We start from the raw sequence: 25,243 nt of genomic DNA, 5'->3' as shown, positions 1-25,243 counted from the left end.
TTTGTACCTTGTACCCCTTGCGTCGTTGACTGAGAGGTGTATGAGCGGGCAAATCCTCTGTCAAAAAAATGTTGTTGCGTCATGCCCGGGCACTAAGAAAACGAAACGCAGGCAGCCTGACTTGTGTTGGCTCCACGAGATTGTATCACCGCATGTTTTCCATGGCAAGCGGCGTACCCTGAACGAACTGCTTGCGCCATAGGGATACTCGTAGGTCCTATACGACAATTCAGTTAAGTCGGCCAGGACTTAATCTGGAATCTCTGATACGTTTTCCTTGAACCTCCTGGGTCTTACAATAGGCTAAAAATTTTGAATAAAGCACCCGCAATCGTACCACGCTACTAGTAAATATTTATCGCCTGGATGAATCAGTCACATATAAAGCGAAAGTAAAACTAAACACACTGAAACACGCAAAACATGAGGTGCAACGAAAGTCTAAATGGCATGCCAAACGTCGGGCACTTACACGCAGCGATAAGTTCACTGCAATCAATCAAATGTATCACTTGGACGCTTACCAAACACTGTGGTCTTAGGTAATCTGTTCTTTACGCACACTTTCGGTTGAGCTCGCTGGCTATACAGGATGACGATCTATCATTCTTTCTGTAAGACTACGTGGGTCAATCAGATACAAGAGGTCGTTGGGAACACTGCTGTTATTTGTTGCCGCGAAGGACCCAATAAGCAGAGATAAGAGCACGCATTTCTTTTTTTTTCTTCATTTTGTCTTTAGTTTTTCTTTATTGCTGGCACCGCCCGTGTTCCACTTGATTTCATATATAGAGCGTAAAGGGAATTTCTCGAGGCCAAATGATATATTTATGATGTTTATGTTCATGTTTCATGTTTATGTTTAGGATAACCGCTTCAGAACCAGGGAGGTCGGGTTTCTATCCCCGAAACTTCTGTTCCGGCAGAAACTTTTTTGTTATTAGATTTGTATTCCAAGGCACATGCGCTTGTGATACAGGCAAATCCCAAATGGCCGCGCCCGAATAGTGATGAACACACGCCAAAATAAAAGCGCCCACTATAATAAGCTGTATATAGCTGTCGCTGTAAAAAGCTGCATAACCGACGTTCAGCGCTTGTTCCGCATTCACGGCTTCATATTGAACCATTATCATTATATCAAATTAACAAAATAACAAAATCTACAGTGACAATAAACCGGTATTGGCAATAAAAAGGTTAAAATAATTAATGCGCCGATTTACGGCCTGCTATCTGCCACCATTGAGCCAATTTCCTCATAACATAGAATACCTTCACTGTGAATGTATTGCAAAAACAGCGGCCGCCAATCGCAGCCACATAATGAGGGACAGAATTATACTTGTTGCACGCTTCTAATCACTACATCACCATGGGTTCTGCTAACCTGTTTAAGGGCTTTTAGTTACACGCTCTATCATTTTTAACACGGCAGTGTATCATGCCTGGTTACACAAAGATTTCACTGACGTCATATCCGTCACGGAAGTGACGCCAGTAAACAAAGCAAGCGGCCTGTAAAGGATGCACCCTTTCACGCAGGGTCATCTTGCGGGGAAGCAACCTTTAGTACTAAGGAGTACATTATAATTAGGGTTGTTCCTTTTCCGGTTTTATATTTTAACACGAAAGTGTATTATTCTGCGATACACCAACGTTTCACTGACGTCATATCCGTCACGGAAATGACGCCAGTACACCTTTTCCGAAGCAACCCGCCAGCGGGACGTCGCTCGCCAAGCACACCCACAAGACAGCCGCCGACCCGCAAATCATGCTCAGCTGCAGGTTTCGCTGCACATTTCACTTTCATGTTTTACGATTCCTATGACAGAGGAATCAATCACACTTTTTTTGTGTGTTCTGGTCAAGCTGGCGCCATCTCCAAACCTCATCTCAATCCTAATTTTTCATGACTAGATGCTTCATTAGCCCGACGGCGTACTAATGTGTTCCTAACCTCTAAGTATGCGCATAGCTTATGCCACAGCAGCTAAGGTACACTACTGTTAAAAGATACCGGGAAAGAACAGGATATTTCTTCTCCTAACCGAAACATTTTGCTTTAAATGTCACCATTCTGACTCTTCCCTTCTGCCCACGTTTGCATCCAACCGTCCAAGCGTCCTCACCTCCAAATTCCTTCAGACCTTCCGGGTATTAAACCATGGCAAACGATCCACAGTGCACAAGGCAGACAGGTACCGCATGCAACTGCAGAGCGCAGAAACACAGGACAAAGTTCGATTCCATTTTGCAACTCGACATCGTTTTTTTTTCACTTCGCTTTAATGCTCCGTGTCACTTTCACTTTCTCTCCCTTCGTCCAAGTCCTTTTGCAAAAATAGAACGGCGAGCGCATTGCAGGCTCTATCACTTCCGATTCTCGGCGGGATGTCGACCGTGCGGAGGGGGTGTTCGACGCCGTAATAAAATAGAGAGCTCGAAATGTACACACGCACGCACACGCACACACAAGCACGCACGCACACAACCAAGTTCTCCGGGCACGTTGTCCGCTTCTTTTTTTTTCGCTGTTTTCTTTTCTCCTCTTCGCCATCCGTGTTTCGACGAGAAGAAAACTATTTGGTGCACCTATTCTTTACAGCACTGGTGGTACACAGAAACAAGCACAGTCATCGCACACAATCGTGACGTCACAGCACCGATGCACGCACATACGCAGCGCTTCTCCGTCACGTGACAAGCACAGTCCGTCTCCGGCTGAATCGAGATACATTCACTACGGAGCGACCCCACTTTTTTTTTTCACGTGGTCCCAAGGTGTGTGGTCATGGTGACGCGTCGTCAGTCACCTGAGGAGGCTTGGCCCGAGAAATTCAGCAACATGCGTGCTATTATATCACACGTCGGTTTCAGCGCTGTACATACTTTTGAAAGAATGCACGACAGCACGCACAACGTCAAAACACGCACGCACAGTGAATGAAAATAACGATGGAGACGGTATCTTACACAGAGACAGAATGGACAATGCATATGCGAACGCCGCACTAGAAGGAACGACGCTTCTCGACTCGAGCGTGTTCCCACCTTTGACTTATAATACACGGACATGAAGGCAGAATGTGTGCACTTAAGCGCGCTGGCAATTTCGCTAGATCTTACGGTGTTCCATCTTTCCTATATACCTTTGCGTTTGTGCCTTCGAACTGCGTGCGCGAGATTGAATGTTTCCTTTTTCTTTCTTTGAAAGCAAGCACTTGACATAATACAGCATCCTTATATATCAAGCACCATACCCACCAAAATATTTTTGTCACATTGAAGAATGCTATTAGTGCCCAGGGAACTTTATGGTAATGTTTTGTTCAGACCGTTCACATGCTTAATGATTTAAGTAGCTCCTTCCGATCCCTTTTCTACAACCGTGCTTTGCACAAAAATTATAATTTACTTCTAAGGGGGAAAGAAATGGAAATAGAATAATAGTGCGCAACGTGCTGTTTTGATCTTGCCTTACCGTGGCTCGGTTTCGCGAACGTAATTTTTTTCCGAGGCCACGATGACGCCAACTATGTATACTGGCAGCCCACAGTTCAAGCCCTAGGGACGCTAGCGCTTTTTGTTTACCTATATACTGTCTAACATACAGGCAACGGAGAAGATCCTTATTAATCAAGGCCCAGATTGAGAAAGCTGTCTGCATGTAAAATATCGTAAGAGTCATTTGGTGATTGGCCGGCGGTTGGTTCCCCGCGAATACGCGGCTGGTTTCCCGCGAAAGTCTAAATGACAGCGAAGTCGCCGCTCAATCACGAACTACTCTGACATTGTTTTACCTGCGAGCAGCTATATGTTTCTAGGCCTAACGATTGGGAAAAAAATACGTAAGGTACAAAATAAAACAGCACTAACAAGATCTACAGGCAGTACGGAAAAGATAGTGTACACTAATTTGGGCATGAGGTACACAAAGTAGACTCGACCACCTAAGACAGACGCATTTTTCTTCAAAGTGTATTTTTAAAAGAGGTAAGCCGTATTGCGTAAAGGAATGCGCATCATTCTTGTCGATTTTAGTTAGGCGTGCACTGGGTTGCAGACAACTTCCGCTGGATGCAACTGCCCTCAAACATCGTTAGTGGACCCAGTTTAAAAGCTATAACTTCTCTTACTGTTCCTTCAAACGTAATTCGTCCGTTGTACCATTCGATAGCTTGCAAACATTCAATTTTATTTTTGTCGCCAAATCTATGGGTAGGAGCGAATTACGACGACTGCACACATATATTTAGGGCTTACTTGTATCGTTGAATGGACAGTGCCATGGTGTGCGGGAAACACTACAGGGTACCGACGCTGCCATTGGCAGTTAAAAGTGATTTCAGTTGGAGTGCACGAGGCATAGACCTAAGTGAAATGACACTGGAAGAGTAGCTTTTAGATAGGCGAGTCCTAAATTCGGCTGCCTTCCCGAGCTAGCTGCTGTACTCCCTATTTTAAGAGCAAACATCACACGCGGGCCAATTTCTCACTGGCGTTTCACTTCAACTCGCTCAAAGATCGCGTTTTTAACGTCCCTTCAGTGTGTATAAGCTCCTAAGTTTAATATGACCGACGGGCCTTCGATGGTTGGGGGTAACTAAAGGGTACACAGGTGCACTCAGGCTGGTGCACTCAATACGCACTCAATGTGCACTCCGTGCATTCATGGCGCTTTCAGGGAATCAACGTGCGAATACAACTTGCGGCATTTTCTACACAGAATGAGGTAGTGGGTGTATCTCAACACTTCTTGCGACTCTACAAGGTGTCCGCCTCTACCGCCCTCCTTTGGTGGTAAAAAAATGAAAGGGAACTATACTTTAGAGATCACGCTAAAGCGAAAATAAGGATGTTTGGCCTGACTTCCTCAAAAAAAGGCTGTGGCCCTGTTTTGGCGACTCATAGGCACGACCGCATAGTTTTCATATTCGGCGTCAAAATGGCTGACACTTCTTAAGTATCTTCTAAGTACATTACGCCGTTAAGAATGTATAGCTGGTTTAGCTGTTTTATGCGTCGGATAAAGCAGCGAGCATTTTATGCTTACAGACGTAATAAAAGATGCTGCTAAAACAAAAGAAAACTAAATTTACGCGGCCCATTTAATTTGCCGAGGCTTTCAATCTCGGCTCTGCTTAGCCTGTTAAGATATAGACCGGGAAAGCGTAGTTACCGTACGTTTAAATAAAACACACAGGAATTAAAATGGAGGTGCTGAGACATGTTTTAAATTTCGTGGGCATGATGAAGCTATTCTCGCGCGCTTCTCTACTTTTACGTTGTACCTCGTTCTCTTCTTCTCTTACCCACAAAAGGAGGGAGGAGTGCACAGAATGATCGTCCTGAGATCACCGATTCAGCTAAATGTACAAACGACAAAGGATGCGTCACTATACACACTGCTAGAAAGCCGCGTCTATCACAAACAAAAAGAACAAAAATAATTCTGTCCACATAAGTACACACGTGCGACGTACTACAAGAACGAAACACTGTTTTTTTTTCAGACGTAATGAACGAGACTTAAGTCGCGCTGTCAGCAGCAGAAAGGTCGCACGCACTTGGCGGCAAACGTCGCTTTCAGCGATTCGTGCCGAGGTGATCGCTGTCACTGACTGGTACCTCCTGCGCCCGAACATGTGCCAGGTTTCCTTCTCTCCAGCCTCGCTGTCTGAGCCGTGCGATCGTGTTGTCTTGCGACTGGCTTTGTTCAATGGCTGCAAAGCCATCCATTTCTTACAGCGTTTATGAAGCCTCGTAGTTCGCAAAAGAGCACAGGTCCCAAACTTTCGGGTTAAATGTCACGAGACTATATGGAGAAATTATATGACTCGCGGCCTGTCAACTTTTCAAATGACAGCAGTTTATTTGTACTCTAATTTTATCTCATCATGAATGATTCTATGACACTGCGTCAATTCGTAGTGCAGATGTTAACGCCAATTTATCGGAAGCACTCTTTTTCAATGGTGTATTCGAGAAATTTTGACTATCCAGCCTAGAAGCCACTCAGTCGCCCATTAGGGAAGATCCACACATCTGTTGAAAGACCAGCGCGCCTTTCGAGAAGCCCACCGAGCACATTTTCTGGCGCAGTGCGTTTCACAGTGAGCGAACTCGACACGTAATACCGGGGATCGCACTCCGCAAGGCGAGAGGGGAAATCGTGCAGGCGGGCGAGGCAGTCCTCCGCACTTTCCCCGTTGCAGTCGCGTTTGGGCGCGCGTTCGGAGTTGGTTCACTGTGGCGGACGTAGAACCGGGGGTCTGACTGGCCCGAGCCACAACACCGTGCCGGAAGGATGCACTTTTGTCCTCGCGAGTCTCTCGATTCCAACGGGCTGGCGACGGCCGCAGCCACAGCGAGCAGCATGATGTCCGTGCCGTGATTCGGTGGGGTGGCGGCTATCCTCGTCGGAACACTTTGGGCCCTCGGAGTTCGGTGGCTGCTCTGCTGCTGCTGCCGCTGCTGCAGGGGTGGCGGTAGTGGGGACGGCGGGGGTCTCAGAAGCTGGCCCCCGGCAGCCGGGGTCAGTAGGGCGGCGGCGGGGGCGGCAGGTGGTGGTGGGGCCCGCCCAGCGGCGAGTGCTCGTTGCTGGGCGGCGTGGGCATGCCGCCCGTCTGGCACACGTACCACTCGTTCAGGGCCGTAGAAGCCGGCGCCAGCTGGTGGGGCGGCCCGGTCGCCGACAGCCCGAGGGACTGCAGCGATGACGGGGCCCCGGTCAGCGCGCCGACGGCGGGATTCGCGGCGTTGCAAGAGCTCGTCACGGTGCCGAGGCCCGCTGCGGCCATGGCGGCCCCCGGGTCGCTCTCGTAGCCCGAGGCGGACGACGAGGAGGGCGACGGCGGGGGCGACTTGCCGTGCACCTTCATGTGCTTGCGCAGCGAGCTCGGGTGCGTGTAGCTCTTGTCGCAGCCGCGGATCTTGCAGTTGTACGGCTTGTCCGAGGTGTGCACGTGCGAGTGCTTCTTGCGGTCCGACGAGTTGGCGAACCGCCGGTCGCAGCCTTCAAACTCGCACTTGAACGGCTTCTCGCCTGCGTGGCAACAGAGGGAAGAAGAGCGAAAGAGGATTAGGGGCGAGACGACGTCGTTAAGTTGACGGAAGTCGTCGGCGTATCATGCATGTACATTGGAATTTGCACTATGGCCGATCTCTGGCCACCCTTTATTTGTTGGGGCAATTGCACCCTGCAATTAACGGGAAAAAAGAAGCCGCGACAACTCACAAGTACAAACTGGCGACTTAAAGTTGGCTTCACTGCTACTCACAAGTGCATTGCTAAAAAGACAGTGTAAGGTCAATATTAGCAGTCTGATATCAAAGTGGAAACGCGCTAGGATCCCTTAACAAACCTTTCGATAAGACTTCGTGTACATCAGTAAGCCACCATGGAGCTGTCTATAGCGACCCTCTTTAAAATTGGTTTCACTGTTACAAACAAACACATTGCTGGAAGGATATGTTGCCAGGAGCATATACAACAAGTACGTTAAAGTCGGCTTCACTGTTTCAGAAAAATCATTGCTGGCAAGACACTTGAACGGTTTAATGTGAAAATATGATGGCCCTAGCGTTTACTTTCAGTATTAGAATTTTCTCCTACGGCGAAAGCGTGATACATCAAGTTACAAACGGGCAAGCAGGTTTCCTCGTAGAATTCGCATAAAGATGCTTACGCGCCGAGAATATTGCGTTAGAGCACCGACTATTCTGATTTGTAATAATGATTATTTGCGTCACAGTGCGGCTGGCGTTCAGCACCGCTCGTGGGCTCGGTGACGCCACGCCTGAGGCACCATGGTTGGTGAAATGTAACGTAGAAGCTGCTTTCGTGTCTCGACTAAACCTTGAAATGCACGGCCTGTTCGCAACATTCACATCGAACACACATCACTCAGGCTTTCCCTGACCTACGGCACCTCAAGAGATTTCGGGCTCAGAAACGTCGCGAACACACTGTTGTAACAAAAATCGATGGCGCCGCAATCAGGCATCAAAATTCATGCCGCACTTGGTGGCCAGTCTGTATAACTCCATTATAAACATTTTTTGAAGCACTTCTGAGCAGTATACAAGAAGCCAGCGGAGTGTTTTAATAAAGGTGATATATTTTTGTTCTGGTTACCTGCGAAATGGTTTTTGGGCAACGAAGAAAAGTTGGATCTACCAGCAAACTGACATCCACTCGGCAAATTGCTTCCGCCTCTCTAGGCATGACATGAATATTAATAAAAACGACTATTCATCGTCATCTTCACCACCAACAACAACATATCAGTGCAAAAAAATATAATAACAAATAATAGAGCATTACGTTGTGCTAGAGGATAGAAGCGGTTACACAGTTGTATTGATTTTTTTGCTATGTGGCCCTTTAATCGCAGAACAGCGCGAGAGATTTTAGAAAGAAAAAAAAAGGACGAGAAACCGCGACGGATGATGTCGAAACCAGAGGAGCCATGTCGGTATACATCGACTATAGCTTCCCCGTGAAACTTCTGGTAGTAGTCGCAAAGTTGTGCAGCGTGCTCGTTCCTGAAAAGCTCCGCCGCCCAAGCCATCGAGTGCTGAGATGGGTTTCAGCGGCTGTAAACGGACCCACGCGTCCAAGGGGCAGATAACTGGGTTGGCGCAGCAGGCCGACCACAGCGTGCGTGCGCTTAGAAAGGGAGGGCCGACGTAATTGCATGGGAGGGCCGCTACTAGCCGCAGCTGCACCGCAACGACACCTTCCAGAGGAGAAAGCCGACGAGTTTCTCCTCCCGCCCGCTTCGATAGCCTACCCGATAGACATGTCAAGGCGCTCTCGTGGGGTTTTCGAGTTTCGGTCGCTTAAGGGTGTACTATTGAGTAGTCAGTCATGGTCGTACGATGTGATTAGGGGACTTTTATCCTAGGTAGTGTCGGCTGGGGCCGCTGCGGTGGCGCGTGGCACGAACACGAGGTGGCTGACCTGCACGGCTGTGCCTGTCCGCAGTGCTTTTTGTACGACGTTTCGACACCTTTCGCGTCTGAGGCATTGCCCAGGTTACCCGCAGTCGCAAACGCTGGAGCAGCCAGAAATATGCGATAAACTGACAAGCAGCCGCTATACGCAAGCAACGCGAGAGAGCCTCCAAACGCAAGCAACTCCAGAGAGAGAGAGAGAGAGAGAGAGAGAGCATTTTGTTTACATTCGTGCCGATGATTTCGGCTAGATTAAGGTGTTTAGTTTTACAGTTCCCGTCTCTCCTCTGTTCCCACTAGTATCATCAGCCGCTTTCACTACCCATAAATCTTATCTTTCCACACTTCTATGTCGGTAATCGAGTGTTCTAAACAAGTCGCACTTCGCAACCTGTCTTCAATGCTTGCGCGAATATTTCAAGAACTAGATGGCACGAGGAGATACGTTACGACAGCTATAAGTATTTAGAGAATGACGCCCGCGAGATCACGCGGCCAGAGATCATTAAAACGCTGTTTAGTTCGCCGTGTTTTTTCCTATTTTCGTTTTCAACAGGTGTTCACGGGGCGCCGACGAACGCATGGACGACGAGGGGCGGTTACTTCACGCGGCACTTAAGCCAGCGTCCGCCCCCACGCAAATTAAAGGCCCCGGTGAAGGTCCTCTTCGCATGTGGTAGCGGAAGAGGACCGGATCGGACACCGATTTGCCTCCGCGCGTGCACAGACAGCGCCCCACCAGCGGGCAGCTTCAAAGTGGCGAGGCAATTTTCGGTCCTCGTTCGCGCCGAAAAGTAATTCCTGCCGGACTGTCGGTCGGTCGGTCGCCTCTTCGTCGTCGGCAATCGTCGAAATGAATCTCGTCTCCTCCCTGACGCGCGCACGTGTCCACGAGCGCCAATCTCGCCTGCCACTCCCAAACCGCGCCGACGCCGCAGCGCGTTCTGTTGTGGCAATCAAGGAACACATCTCCGATCTCGTCGCGGGGACTGTACACCTGTACACACCTGTGTGCGGGCGCAGTGGCGCGACGGAGGATTGAGGGGGGAAGGAGCGGCCTGGAGAGAGGAGGAGGGGAATGTCAATCGGCGGAGAGAGAGAGAAGGAAAGAGGAGGAGGCGGGAGATTTGAAAAATGGGAGAGTGCGATGAGCTGTCGGAAGCAAGGAGCGCCAGACAAGACTCGAGCGAGGAGGAGAAAAGCGAGGGTCTCAAGAAGGAAAAGTAAACCTCCAAGCTTGGAAGAGTAAGAAGAAAATGGTCGAAAGCCTTTTCTCGGTATGTGCCGCGCATTCGGCGCCTGAAGCGGAGCTATCGAGTGAAAATTTATTGGTTTGTACTACGGACGCCTTTTCTCTGTTTTGTTTTTCCCGCGCGGTTGTTCGCTCGCAATGGCTCGCGGACACTGCGGCCGTCGATGCAGCGACCGACGCGGCGGGTTCGGTCTCTCACGTGGTCACGCTTCACGGTGGCCCATGGCTGCCGCGCGCGAAAGACGTCGCGGAATGTTTTGCCATGGGATATTTCATGCGGCACTTATTCACTTCGTTAAGAGAGCCATGAAGACAAAATACAACTTTGATCCCTTTGAATGAAATAGCCTCTGGTAGCTCACTCAGCTCCCTTCCAGCTGTGGAAGACGTTTCTTTAATCGAAAAAGTGCAACAAATATAAAGGAATTGTCAAATTTCGCGCTACAGCATAATATGAACCAGCACAGCGACGTGATATGGGCCAGCACTAAAGACGCAGTTATAGATGTGTTAACTGCTCGTTAGCATTCAAGTGATACGATCGAACGATAGAGGCCCCATTACAATCACCTAGTCATGTTCGTTGGCGGCTTAGTCGGAGGCCACCATTAGCCCTAACAAGATTTAGTGACGTCACATAGAAATCCAATCGCCCTAACAATATTTTGTGACGTCACATAGAAATCCAATCGCCCTAGCAATATTTTGTGACGTCACATAGAAATCCAATCACTCTAACAATATTTTGTGACGGCACATAGAAATCCAATCGCCCTAACAAGATTTTGTGACGACACATAGAAATACAATCGCCCTAACCAGATTTTGTGACGTCACATAGAAATACAATCGCCATAACAAGATTTTGTGACGTCACATGGAAATACAATCGTCCTAACAAGATTTTATGACGTCACATAGAAATCGCCGAAAAGTCACTGGGGAACCGCCACTGTGTCATGTGTGCTCTTTAAAATCTCAATTATTTGTTTGAAGTTTGCAATAAATTTGGTATCCTTGTTATCGGAACGAAGCAGTCTTTTTAATGAACCAAAATTGTACCTTGTCTTCATGGCTCCTAAGCAAATACGAGGTAATAAGGTGACCCATTCAATAAACGCATACAAGGTAATCCATTCCACGTTAACAGGGCTTACCATTCTGTCTTCTATCTAAGCTTTTCTGTTTCTTTCGCGATAATGATAGCTCCTTGAGAAATAATGACAAATGACATTGTTGTAGACGCTTTACGCGGTTCGTGACGCATAAGAAGGTGATAGAAATGCGGCATGTAGATGTGGCGATTAAATTATCGGCCAACGCTCTACACAAAAAATGCTTGTTTTCGCCTTCATCGTACTTGGCAGGCTATTTTGGTGAACTTCAAAGCGTCAGCTACTAGCGGAGGTGATCTTTACGTGCACACCGCTCATCGTAATTGCTCAATACGACAGAAATAGCTAATCCTCGAGGTCTCTTTTTTTTTATCTTTCATCGTCGTTTGCACGCTATATCCATCCACAAAAACATTTAAACGTACGTCACTTCGGGAGACAATTTTGAACCGCAATATATTTCACAACGTTCAAAATGTCGTACAGCGGAGGGAGCTACTTATTCATTTTTTTTTTTTTACTATTGAGTGCTTTCCACAGTCACCTGAACTTTCTCTTGTCGCTAAGGCCGAAACACGGGGTCTTGAAAATGTCTGATTGGGGAACTTCCTACGCTACCACGGTTTCCAGTTCGAGCACGGCCCTGCGCACTTGTGGATCCTCGCACACGTGTGGATTCTCGCACTCCGCTGTACAGCTCCGTACGGATTCTACACGTGTTGAGCTACAATCAAAGGGAGCTTCATTTAGAACTCCCCGTATAGCGCGCTAACGTCTCCGCATGGTGAACTCGTTCTGTTCTGTTTCCAGAGCCAATGTGTGCGCACACCGAGGGAGGGGAAGCCCTTATGATTGCGTGCGCTCTCGTCTCCAAGCGTACGCATATACGCGCATGCGTGTTTGCATATTTATTGTATTGACGGGCTCTCCGGCGTGGGCCGCGAATGGCAGTTCACGCGAGTCAGTGCGTGCAAATGCATACATATACGTACACATACACACCCTCCTCTCCTTCAGTCAGCAGCAGCAGCAGCGGCACGGCGCCGGAATCTGGCAAACCGGTCCCGAGTTCGTGTGAGATCCGGATTTGCCCTGACAAATGGTCACCGCGGGATGGGGAGCCATCTTTCTGGCCGTCTCCTCCCCCCCCCCCCCTCACACACACACACGGGTCCCAGCGCACGCACGCGTAGTCCCTCGTGGCGGGGAATCCAGCTTCCAGGACGGTACCGGGCCCATGCAGTTCCATGTCCTTTTTTTTTTCTCGCGTTCAGTTCGTTCGCCTAATTTTTTATATTTATCGTTTTGTGCACGGATACATGGACAGCACTTTGCTCCTCGCAAATTCTGCTTGGAATCGCCGCGTGAACAATAAAATAAACCTAACCCTTGCTCTGAAGGACATGCTCAGTGCGAATTCCTCTTTGGGCCTTGCATGCGCTGATAGATTAAGGCCTGCAGTATGCTGCCCCTTCTGTGTGTTTTGATTTCTTTCTTTAGGCCCGTGAAACGAACGACTCGGATGGGATGCGCGGGCACAGCTATTGGTTCGTGGCACTTCGGTCGTTTATTGTTACGAAAAGGTCTATAAGCTAATTCCTTTTTTGTTTTTGTTCGAAGGAGTTGGAAAAGACGTGAAATGATGTGGATACTCATATTGCGGATGTACAACACCGTTGAAACGTTTTTCCTAAGATATCAAGAAAGGAACGTAGTAGCGGTGAAAACGTATTGTGCTAACGTGCCGTTGCACCGTGCAAGTGTGGTGCCAAACTTCATGACGCCGAGCTGTCACGCTGTAAGTGAGAAAGTTATTTCAATGCCAGTTCTCGAAGCGTGTACCGCATGCAACAACCCCACCCTGAACGCCATAGTTTGCGCAGCAATGCGAGACCAGGCATCACTGTTTCCCATTTGTGCTCCCTGCTCAACAAAATCAACATGAAAGGAGGACGGGCGTTCTTGTACTCTCCCTTCACATCACACTTCAATCCACACCTCAAGAGGAGGATTCGTCTGGCCTCTTCATCCCCATGACCTAAATCCCGTAGTTGCTTCAAAGGTGGGATTTCGGTGGTGTGGAGGGAAGACAGGATAAATTACTATCAGTGGCTACCATCCCGTAATGGGAGCAGGAAAGAAAGTAACGCTCCCATCTGTCCGGCGAGGTGTAGCATCTCCGGATACCAAAGGTGGCTGGAAGCATAAACAAAATGTTTTTTTTTTTTTTTTGTGGGGGGGGGGGCACAAAAAGCATTATTTCACCGAAAGATCATTGGCTGCATTGAACCGCGGAACTAACCCACATCAGAAACACACCGGGGTTATATAGGTCTCGGTAACCAGACCAGGAAGCCGAACAGACCCTTGCACACAGGCTCTAAAATAAAGTTTTTTCCCTCTCTCCCTCTGGCAGTCTTCGACTGAATCCTCCCATTTCGGCAGAGACCCTCGTCTTTCAGTGAACATGGTTGACGACGACGATGACGATGGTTATGATGATGATAATCATGTTGTTGACTACTACGGCCATGACTACGAATGGAAGCAGGTATGTCCAATCACCATGGAACATAATGAACATCATCATCATCATCAAGCATACTATGCTCATCATTAATGTGCATGCACAAGCGCGAGCACATTTTAAAGAAAGCCAATAGGGACTAGGGTATCACATCTTGCGATAAAAAACGGAAGCAAAGAAGCTAAAAGCGAAGAATTCCGTGTATCGAACCTCTACGCATTTTCAGAGACGGCAAGTGCAAATGCTGCTTAGGTAATGTTTTCCGGCCGAACGCTCAGTGCTCGTAGCGCATCTTGGGTATTCACGAATTAAATTGTAGTGGGGGGCATACACGGATTCAACCGAAATACGTGACCTATCCTTCGGCGCTCATGCAAGATTTTAAATAATAATAACAAAAAAAAAAAACGTTACACGATATTAAAAGGCGCTGCGGACACCAAACGCGGTTTGTTCGGCGTGAGAAAGTTTCGTCTACGGTCGAGCTCCTTCCGTGACCCATTTTATCTAGGTTGCGGTTTGATGTTAGAGATACGAGTTTAAGCTACTGGTTCCTGATAGGCTGCGCTAGGACGTGTCAAGGATAAAGCGGAGTTTCTTTTATCCATCGTTTCTTTTCTTCAAGGAAGCTTATCTTTTGGTATTTTGTCATGGCAAGTGCAGTCTCAGCAGACGCGAATTATTGTATTCGTATTGGAGTGTCTCGCTATCATCGAGTTTCTAAGTCAGAGGGAGTTCGTGGAAGATAAAGGAACGTCGGAGGTCTGAAAAAGACCGGCCCCCGGTCGAAACGTTAGAATAAATGTTGTTATGTTTTTCACTTTGACTTCTCTATCGTATATATATATATATATATATATATATATATATATATATATATATATATATATATATATATATATATATATATATATATATATATATATATATATATATATATATATATATATATATATATATATATATATATATTTATATATATATATATATATATGTGTGTGTGTGTGTGTGTGTGTGTGTGTAATTACAGAGAGAGATCAGTAGCTTCGACCACGATGCAGAAGCGTGCAGATATGGTCCGCGACCCGCTTAGCACTCACCTCACGAACAGCGCACCCGCCTGTGCCCAGGACAGAAACGGAGAGTTAAGACAAGGAACCACGCTGTTGCTTTGTCGTGGAAACAGAAGGAAGAAAAAAAATGAGAATAAAAAGAAACTATAATTCATTGCTCCGCGCACTCGCATTCTCGAGAGCTTTGTGCCGCGGGCTGACTGGCGGCGTAGACTTGACCACGGTTGGCCCCGGGGTAAAAAATGAAAAGCACGGGGGCGAGTGCAGGTGCCGGGGGGGTCGCATTGGAGCAGCAGCGACGGCGGCGGCGGCGATTTACCCGAAACGCGGTTGCCACGCCGCGCGCTTCCTCACTGTTTTGCTCCCTTTGGTTGTCGTCGTTAGTCTCTTTCACCCCGTGTTCTCTCTCGCGAGGCAGATAATCGATGAGACGCCGAGACTGCTGCTTTTCTTTTCCTACTGCGTTGTACGCTGCTCTGGCACCGTCGGCGAGTACGCACTCGGCTCGGAACCGGTCTCTCCCTACGAAAGCGACCGCCGAGGAGTGAAAAATATAAGCAGCTCCGCGAAAGAAACAACAACGCTCAAAAGCACAAAACCGCCGCGGCACGGGTAGGTAGGTGAGGAATACTTCGGTGAACTGGCAGAGAGGCTGCGAAGGGGGGGGTATCGCGGACGTGACTCCAGAAACGGTCGTGACCGGAGAGCGCATGCGCATACCCATAATGACCACGGCTGCGGCGGCGGCGGCGGCTTATGGATGCGCCGTGCGCTGGATCATATGTGGATCAGGCTCGCTTCTTGCTTGTGTTTGTGCCTCGCTGGCGCGAAGAGGCGACGCTCGCGAAGGAGAAGAAGACAGCGCCGAAGGAGGAGCGTTCCCCTCGCGGCGGGCGGTCTCTCATCTCGCTGCCGCCGCCGCCGCCGCCGGCTCGTCTGCTCCGTTCGCCTGGCGGCCACTGTTGTTGCGCGGGCCGCTGACTCCGTTGCGCACAGAGCCGCGGGAAAGTGCGCGCGCGGTACGGCACCATACGTGCTCTGGGCCGCCGGCCTTTGAAAGCAGAAACAAGAAGGGCAACGATCACGCTCGCGCTTTTGGCGACGCCGCGAATTAATCGAAACCGTCCACCGTCGCTGCCGCTGCCCAGAATGGAGCGTTTGACCCTCGATCGAGCGAGCCATGCGGGGCAGCGGCGAATCGTGTGTGCGTTAGTGATGAGATGCCGCCCTCTGCCCCCGTCGTCTACGACGACGCCGTGACGGTGCCGACTGAGGGGGGAATTTCGGATCACTTTGAAATATGGTGTCAGCCACGCAGCCCGAGCTCATGTCTGACAGAGCACATCCTTCTGGCCTGATGTATACTGCCCACGCCGCTCCCGGCTCCGCCGATAACCGAGTCAGGCTGCTCGCGGCGCATGTTTTAGACGCGGGCGCCTGACTCCGCTGTGCAGGGTTTTCCCGAAGCGTAAACAACTTCTCGCAAATGTGAGGGAGAATACAGCGAACGGGGTACGGCGCAACTAGTACACGAACGCATCGCGCAACCTTAAGCCGAGTTTAAAGAGCTGATTTTCTTATTGCTATCTTCCCCAGTAGCACTTGAACGCTTGCTTGTCAACGCCATTTGTTTCAATATACAGCCATTATGTGCTGCAGAGCATTATTCCCACCGTATCATTTCGCTTTATGCAAAAACAGGCATGTTGGAACGGAAGTGATAATTTAACGGCCAACTATGCCGTTGAAAGTGCGGCGAAGAAAAGGAAAAAAAAAAATGCCTCATCTCCACGAAGTGAATCATGACGAGTGGGCGAAGCACTGGGGATCGTTCTTACCGTAAATAACCCGTGGCATTGCCCACTCGCGCATGTAAATGAGTTACGACGCGTGTGTACAGTATATACAATTCCAATCCAATCCGATACAATTCAATTCAATCCAATCCAATCCAATGCTCCTCGCGCGTGCGTAACACTGTGTACACGGACGCCAAGGGACAATTAAGCCGCGGACAAAGCGAGGTCCTAAGGTGCTTCGCCCCTAAAAGGCGCGGACGAGATAATAACCGTCCGCACTTCGACGTCCTCGCAGGGATTCGCTGCTTTTCTAACAGAACAAACGTAACGTGCGAGGAGGAAGGAATGGAGCGACTTCGAAGCCACCTGTGCTCTGAGAAGCCGCGCAGGTGGCCGAGAAGGTAACACAAACAAAGTCTGCGACGCATACATCATCGCGGAAGGATGTTAGGCGAAGACTAAGCACCTTACATGTCACATGTATGGGCGACATGGAGAGCGCGCTCCGTGGGAGGGCGCATGCGTGGCTAATCGATATATACACGCGAGGCAGATCACATTGCTCCGAGAGCGGGTATTCTTTGTGAAGACGATCGGAGGAATAAATGCAGAAAAGAAAAGCGAAGTGCGCTCGTCTGGTTTCTTGCAGCGTGAAAGGTTCCGCGAGCTCTGCAGAGAGCACTTCGACCTTTCGAGCTCGCTTTGAAAACAAGAAGCAGACGGAGTCGCAGGGGTGTCGCCGCGTGATGCACATACCGTTGTGAGTTGTTACACGTCGCCAAAAGGGCGCCGTGTGTCCAGAAAAGAGTGTACGTACACTGTGGTTACAAAATCGCCACACGACGACCGGCATTTTTGGACGGATGTACAATGATGGACAAACGATATGAGAACACGAAAACATGAACCAGAACACGCAAAAACAAAGGATATGGGTAGTGGAAATACAATAATGGCTCGCTAGTGGTACATTTGTGAAAGACACAGTTTCAGGCTTTGCTACTGTAATAATGCCAGGCGCCAATTTCACTTACACGGACAGAAATCGCGCTATTTGTGTGCTTTGGTTCATTGTCCATGAACCATGAATTTGGTTCATTGTCCATACGCGTCAAATTGTTGCGTACTGAAATTACCGCATTTTCGCGATTTTAAGCACTCCATTGATTCTAAGCACCCTCCAGTATACTTTCAGAGAACATATCGGAAAAAAAGTTTTGCATGCGAATCTAAGCACCCTTTTTTCTAAGCAACCATCGCAAGGTGAATTTGACACGCGTGGAAGCGGGCCCGACTTGGCGCTGTGGCGAAGTCCTTTATGAAGTTTTCAATTACAAACCACTTCAACGGAACAGAAGACGACCTGCTGGGGGATACTGAGAGCGGCGGCCCAAACGGCATAACAGACTGGCTGAGTATCAGATGTAAACGGTGGGTTCACTCTCTGTACCTATTTTGCTTTTTAATGTTTGAATGTTTAAATAGAATATTATTTCTTTTGCCCGTCTCTGAGATATACGGCCCGAAAAAAAAAGTGGAGGGGTGGGGTGGTAATTTAGCTTTTCGAAATCTAAGCACCCCTCCACTTTGGGAATCACGATTTTGGAAAAAAAGGGCTTGGTTATAATCGAGTAAATGCGGTATTTCGTTCACGCGAATAAGATGACAACGATTCGACTAAAAGGGACATTTTGCGTTGAATTCTTTGGCGCACTCACGTTCAGATATTGATACCAGTTTGTTAGCAAGCGAACAAGAATTATCCCCTGTTGCGTCTATTGAATATGTGTAAATAATGTTCGACTGGCTACCTTAAATTACATCCCACCGTTAGGCAGTGGAACCTATCGAATGGCAGTGGTAAACTTACCAGCATCCGCGACCAAAAATCGGGCAAGTACAATGACGTTATGGGACAGCTCAGTGAGCAGCAACATCAGGTTGAAACCGTCGCCCAGCGTTCGCTCTCTTAGATGGTGTGGTGCTTTCCGCCAGGCACTTGAGTGGTGCGGCTAAGCGCGTCAACTGTGTTCAGAAACCTTTTACTATCGTCGATCCGGTCTGGCGTCGAAAATTGACCGCGTCCCGCCTAGGGTAAGGTCTTATGGTTTTAGCGCATGGCTTTACGCATTGAAATATAGCTAAACCTATACGATAATAGTTTCTTCGTTTCGGTCATCCTCAAATACACAATAGCGTCGCCAAACGCCTCCACTTGATGAGCTTACAAATAATGCGTTGTGTATATGCGTGTACTAGACGCGGGAGGTTCAGAATATCTGTCTACAAAAAAAGCAGATGTGGCCCGAAACAATAACATCACACTCCACTGTCACGTGGGTGACTTACGAGACAGGTTCGATGTTCTCGGCGTAACCGCAACCGTTGCGATGCTGTTCATTAACCCGCGAAAAAAATGTTCAAGTTAGCAGTACGCATATAACAAGTTTCCCCCACTAATTAATACTAATCCCAACTAATCATACCCTACCAGAAGGGAAGAAGGCATCAAACAGAATCGAACTCTCAACAAAAATCGCCGTCCATGGTGTCCCAACGGCACGCCGCGGGCTTCGTCTATTTTCTACCTCGTCCCACTCAAAAAATTTCAAAACAGTCCAGCAGTTCGTTGAAGTACGGCTCTTCCGGAAACGCTCCGTGAAGATATAAAAGTCAGACTTAAACGTAAAAGCGCGCCCACTCCCCGTACCCCCCGCCAGCAGGAGAAGCGTGTTTTCCGGGAATACGGCTGTCTTCCGAACGGTCAGTGGGACTGACTTCAGGTGAAAGCTGGAAATCGGCCAGTGAAATCAGCGATACCTCCAACAAGATAAAGGGGCGCCTCTCTCTTTCTCTCCCCCTCTCCACCTCAGCCACGCTAATGGCCGAACTAAGCAAAACAACCGAAATAGAGAAAGGGAATGCGCTACACGTCCAGGTACAACGCCTGTGAGCGGTTTAAGCACAAGAAGCGATCGTCCACTTCAGACCTGTCGTTATGACTGCCAGCTTTAAACCGAAGAAAAAAACTCCCAGCACTAGTGCAACTGTTCTGTCTACAATGAGTCCACCATGGTAGAGGGACCAGGGGGCTTCCAGACATTGTCATCTGAGGGTTTTTCTTCCACCGCCTCTTCTCGGGAACGCTTCCGCGCGCGTCAACCCTGTAAGCGTCGCCTTGTCTCGCGCCCCGGCATATCGCTTGGGCGGCCAAGCGGCGCCTCTGCTGCGGGCCGGTGTGTGGCGCAGGTATAGAGAAGTCGACACAAGCCGTAGTCAAAGCCACTTCGCGTCGAAAGCTGCGCTGCACCGAGAGTACACATATATGCGTCCGGCATGTTTGCTGTTGTGTGATTTTGCGCCTGTATTTGTACGCATGCGTAACAGGGGGAGGCGGGGGTGGGAGAGGGGCGTACAGGCAGATGCCCGCCTGGCCGTGCTCGTTACAGCGGGTGACAAACGACGTGGAGTCGCACATCTGCAACGCGCGTATCCGCGTGCTTAGCTGCTCCGCCGGCTTGCTCCCTCGGCTTCTCGATGCCGCAGCGTGTTTTGTGCGTACTTTTGCGCGATTTCCACCTCCTTGTTCTCACTTTTGCGCGGAGGCGCTTCACCGCCCATTGTCTCCCCTCCAAACAAGCTAAACCGCGATGCGATAAGCGGGCCAAACCATCGCTCACGCGTTTGTCTTCCTCTCGGTATTTGGCGGCCGCGAGACTGACGCATGCGCGAACATTGTTCGATAAACACAAAGCAGAGGCGTCCGCCACCGTCTCGGGCAGCTGATTAATCTTCAAGCAAGCGAAGATGCTCTTGTGGCTGCCGCATAAGCGAGCTAGCTGGCGCTGTCACGAGCTAAAAATGAAACGCAACGCTGCTAGTTTGTATGATTATTTTTTGAGCGGAAAGAGCGTAAATACAGCTTGAAACATCGCGCGCGAAAAGAAATACCGCGTTATAAGTTTCGCTATTGTTCAGCTTGAGAGTGAGTCGTTATGCGCGGCTTTTGTTCGATCGCACGGAGTCCCGGTGTGTTCTGGCGATATCCCCAACGCCGGAGCACGATCGCCGAAAACGTTCAGAAGTGAATTGCTAAGCCATGTTTAGCAGGGAACAAACGGGATACATCGTTTGAACTCGTTGGGAAGATCGCATTAAAACACAAGTTACGAATCATTCCTGTATTGTTGCTCACTTTAGTGTTCGTTCGTGCATAAGTGCGTAACTAATTGCAAGTTCTTTAGGGACTCTTCATTCGCCTGAACACAACACAAAATGACCCTAGTTGACGCTCTTGAGACCCACCAGAGGAGAGGCAAGAAAAACTGTAATACGCGATGAGTAACTGCTGAAAATGTTTTGAGGTATTCCTATGCACGCTATGTATACGACACCGTTTCCATGGGATGCTTCAACCAGGCGCAACGAATAATAGGACGAAACGCGTAGAGCGTGGACATAATATGAATGAATGTTTTCAGAGGTCACGGGCACACAGCACAATTCCTCAAAATGTGCTTTGATATTACGGTCACTTTTCTGCAAACAGCTTCGCATGTTACTGTCAGTTAGTGTCGTCTTGTGCTCCTCGTCTAAGCAGACTCACGGATATTTGTACGAGTGTGGGATGATAGATAACAAAAACCAGAGCGTGTAGGTTACGTACGCGCCGATTTGTCGGGGTATTTACACGACGGATAAATCCGACGTGTGACTGCTGTAGGAGAGCGCACCACGTGACTCCTACATCGCGGTTCCTCGCAGGCCCACCGCTCAGATCAGAGGTCGGAGCATTTGGTCTCGAGCTACAAACGATCCGATCTTGGGCGTGGAGGCGGCGGGATTTCGATGGCTCCTCGGGCTGCTGGCCGCGATTTATGTTCTAGAGCGGTTTTAGGAACTCTACTTTTATTGCTTTTTATTACACTGAACGCGAAAACGCGCCGCGCACACGACAGGCGCACTGAATGAGCCGTGTCATACCACCAGCACGGTCGGTGTGCGGGCGGCGGCCGCGAAGTGGCGCAGTTCGAGCTATAGCTTGTTACGACTCCCCTAAATGGGACTCAAGGCTTAAGCAAGGCTGCACATGCGAGAAAGGAGGTAATGATGTGATGGGAAATTGCATTAAAAATCGTCATCCGCGCCGCTTACGAGAGCGGCAATTGAATATCCGCCGTAGTGTTAAGCAACGCTGGGAGCAGCCGGCCAGTATATATAGGCGCATCGGCCTGCTGCTCCCAGCGCGCGTCTCCCCACCCACTGCGTCGCGCGTCGCGTGTCGTTCGCTACCCGCGGCAGCAATTATAGCAGCCTAGCAGCGCCTGCATCATGTCCACGGCCGCTTTTTAGGCGGATAACGAGATCAGTATGTAGGGGCTTTAGCAGAGACTGCCGCCGACGCGGAATCGACGGTACCGTCGATTCCGTGGCAGCTCTGCTCTTCGGTAGAGATTGGTGACGGCAAACAGTGATTTCCGTCCGACAGTCACACCCTCTGTGTGAGCGCAGGAGCTGGCCGAGCGGAGGTCCGTCTGCGGCGACGTCACTATCTCCCTCGGTTTTCACCGCTGAAAGGCTCCATCTTGTGAACACCGCTTTACTGCCGCACCGCCAGTGGCAGATCGGTTAGGGACGTAAGGAAGGCCACAGGATGCTACAGACAAGGCTGGATTGACAAGACCATGTCTGTGTCATCAACAAAGAGAGGGGGTAAGCCACTTCAATGCTAGCTGTCGCTAAAGTTGGCTTTGCGGAAAGCATATTTTGAAGATAGACAAATATGGGCACCGAGAACGGCGACAAAAATATCTTTAGCACCTTTCGCCGCAACAGAAATTCCCGGTTAAAATATCTGTGGAAGGGGTTCGATTTCGTTATGCGCAATAAAAATCGCAAGCGGATGGATACGGCGTGCTCACGGTTAAGTAAGCGCTGTGAACTGGGACCTCACCTCAACCTCAGCTGCAACCTTAGCCTTGAGATTGTGCCTGAGGCCAAAGCACGCGAGCGAACTTCCTCGGTAGGTCAGAGTCGCTGATACTGACTAACCTCACCTCCTGGGGTTGAGTTCCGTTGGAAGCGGCGACCTCACGAGGTCGAAACCTCACGACTTCACCCGCCTCAGTTACCAGCGCACACCTTCCTAAAGGAACGTGCCGACGCATCACCGCGCGGCCTCCGCGCGAACCGTGAGCGAGGCCCATTATCAGCCGTCATACGCACCAAAACCCATTTACCAGGCTTTATGTAGGAGCCATTTTTCAAGAAGCAACCGTCGTCCGTGCGTATACAAGCGGTGTGGGCGGCGAGGGGAGTCGATCATGAACGGAACACGCGCCCGGTCGTCCCCGTTCAATCGGCGGCGGGCCGCGCAGTCCGAGTGAAGCGATCGTCTTTCTCCTCGCTCAAATTGATGATCGGCCGAGGTTTTCGCCCAGCAGGTCATCGCGCAGACGCGTGCACGCGAGCAGCTCTGTCCGTCCCTCGCGCGGCGTCGGAATCGGCGCACTTTTTGCGACCTTCGTCTGGTCGAACTCACTGTTGTGATCGCGCGCTACAGGAGGCGTGCGGGCGACTGTGGGGAAGAATGGATGGCCGCCCCGGAAGCTCTTGCCTCCGACCAGACACAGACGGCGCGAAGCCTTTGTCTTTCTTTCTTTTCTTTGGCCCTTCGCGGCTCGTAAATCATACGGTCAGCTGCGCGTCGCGTTAGCGTTGCGCCGTGTATATATATATACGCGACTGCTGCCGTGCAATACAGGCGCTCGAAAGCGTGTGGAACAAGTTTGCGCGGGAAGGGAACGTATTGAAAGGCGTGACTGGACGGTGGTCCTCATCGGTTCCAGTTCCTCTAGTTTTTTGCTGGCTCTCTTAATGTTTGTGCTGACAATGCGCGATTCAGGAATGGCGTCGCTTCGAGCCACCGTTCTCCTTTTCTGCAATAAAGGAAATCTGGCGCGCGTTCTCTTTCAGCTCTTGCATGATCGCATGGCTACCAACCGAGGAAAAGTTACATTTTCCCGCCAATGCCCCGTCGTTTCAAAAACGATGGCTGCCACTTTACAGAATTAGGCCCTTAGTTGCTTCGACTGGTCATTCTGGAGCGTTGTGATGAAGACGACCTACGGGGAGTTATAAGAGTTATCTTTCTATTTCAGCCTTTGATTATGTTGGCAATGATCACGCATACAAGCCAGCAACATGAAGAACAAAGGCTAATATAAGTTCGGCCACCCTGCATTTCCAAAACCCACAGTCTGGTTGGCGCATTTACTGCTTCAGTCAATTCTAAAAGGAAGAGTTAAGCGCTGATAAAAAGGCATCTTCACGTCGAACAATAAGAAAAGAACAAAACAAATATTCGGCAGCACTTTAAACTTCACTAACTTGATGCTTGACCTTTCACTTGCGCCGACGCCCTTTTTTAACCACGTCTGCGTCACAAAGCCTCATCCGTACCGCAGCGAACGGTATGTAGTTGCGTTCTCTTTTCCTACTTATTTTTGTCCGGGAGAAGGGGGCGAGTAAAAGGCAGAGCAGTGAGCCGCACCCTCTTCCTGCACCAAGAGGATTGCCATCAGCGGGCCGACTTTGATGTATGACAAGCGGCGAGCCGCCGATCAAACGGAGGCTCTTCGACCGGCGGGGCAACAAGCAGCCGCTCCACCAACAGCAATGACCACCGAAGCCGCGAGTTACCTCGACTGAGTTGAGGCGATACTGGTGCGGGGCCCTGGCAGCACACGAAGCCCTCGCTCAAGGCTTTGGAACTATTACGTGTCTGTATGGAGGCGCCTAATCGCATAAGGAGGTGTCCAGGCACCTGATTTTTTCTTCCCTCGCCATTCTACTTTTCCCAATCAGGCTACAGAACCTTCCTTTTGAAAACCCACGCTTTCAGCAGCTGTGTTTCCAGTCTTTTTATAAAAGCGTTGGCTGTTAAGAGAAGGTGCCCGGGGTTCACTATGTCCGCGCCGACGTCACCATCGGCATCGAGGCATGCCTGGAAAGGGTACTTCACAGCAGCTACACTCGTGCTGCGGGGAAGATAGCAAAACAAAGTTTCCAGCGAGGGAAAATGTCGCAACGTTGGTTGATAATTATAATAGTCGTAATGTATACTTTACGCCACAGTAGGCAGAAGCTGCAAGGCAAGCAAACGCTGATCAATCTCATTGCGTTCGTGTAATCATACCCGATATTTTTTTTCAGGCGGCTAAGTTCGAGGTTAGTGAAAACCGTATAACAAAAGTTGCCAGTGAAACACACAGGTTTTTTACTGACCTCAGGACGTTTATATTGTTGTTTTATAGCGAAAGCTGGATAAGGTTGTATAAAATGCCGAAACATGGCTCATGCAGGCGCTGCAGACGATTGGCAGATCCTAAATCTTCCACCACAAAAGAGAACAGTGGACCATTTTTGCCCCCACTTACCGTCTGAAGGTAATTTTTGTGGCCAGTGTGTGGAGGATGCGACAAAATAGGCTTAAATGTGCTTGAAAAGGCCTG

General features: G+C 49.4%; 1 protein-coding gene across 1 annotated transcript in view; it reads right to left on the bottom strand.

Moving 5' to 3' along the window:
• Window positions 1-2,250: 2,250 nt before the first annotated feature.
• LOC144170224 (uncharacterized) overlaps window positions 2,251-25,243 on the bottom strand; it is an 86,686-nt gene continuing 63,693 nt past the window's right edge. The window contains exon 2 of the mRNA XM_077699873.1: window positions 2,251-7,051. Within this exon, the coding sequence (XP_077555999.1) occupies window positions 6,543-7,051 (509 nt within the window). The 3' untranslated portion in view covers window positions 2,251-6,542. The remainder of the gene's footprint in view (window positions 7,052-25,243) is intronic.

The sequence above is a fragment of the Haemaphysalis longicornis genome, unplaced genomic scaffold (assembly GCF_048455015.1).
Source record: "Haemaphysalis longicornis isolate Haplotype H1 unplaced genomic scaffold, Haemaphysalis longicornis Haplotype H1 scaffold_2, whole genome shotgun sequence".
Lineage (NCBI taxonomy): Eukaryota > Metazoa > Arthropoda > Arachnida > Ixodida > Ixodidae > Haemaphysalis > Haemaphysalis longicornis.
Note: the sequence above shows the minus strand (reverse complement) of the source record. Positions and strands in the feature narration are given on the sequence as shown.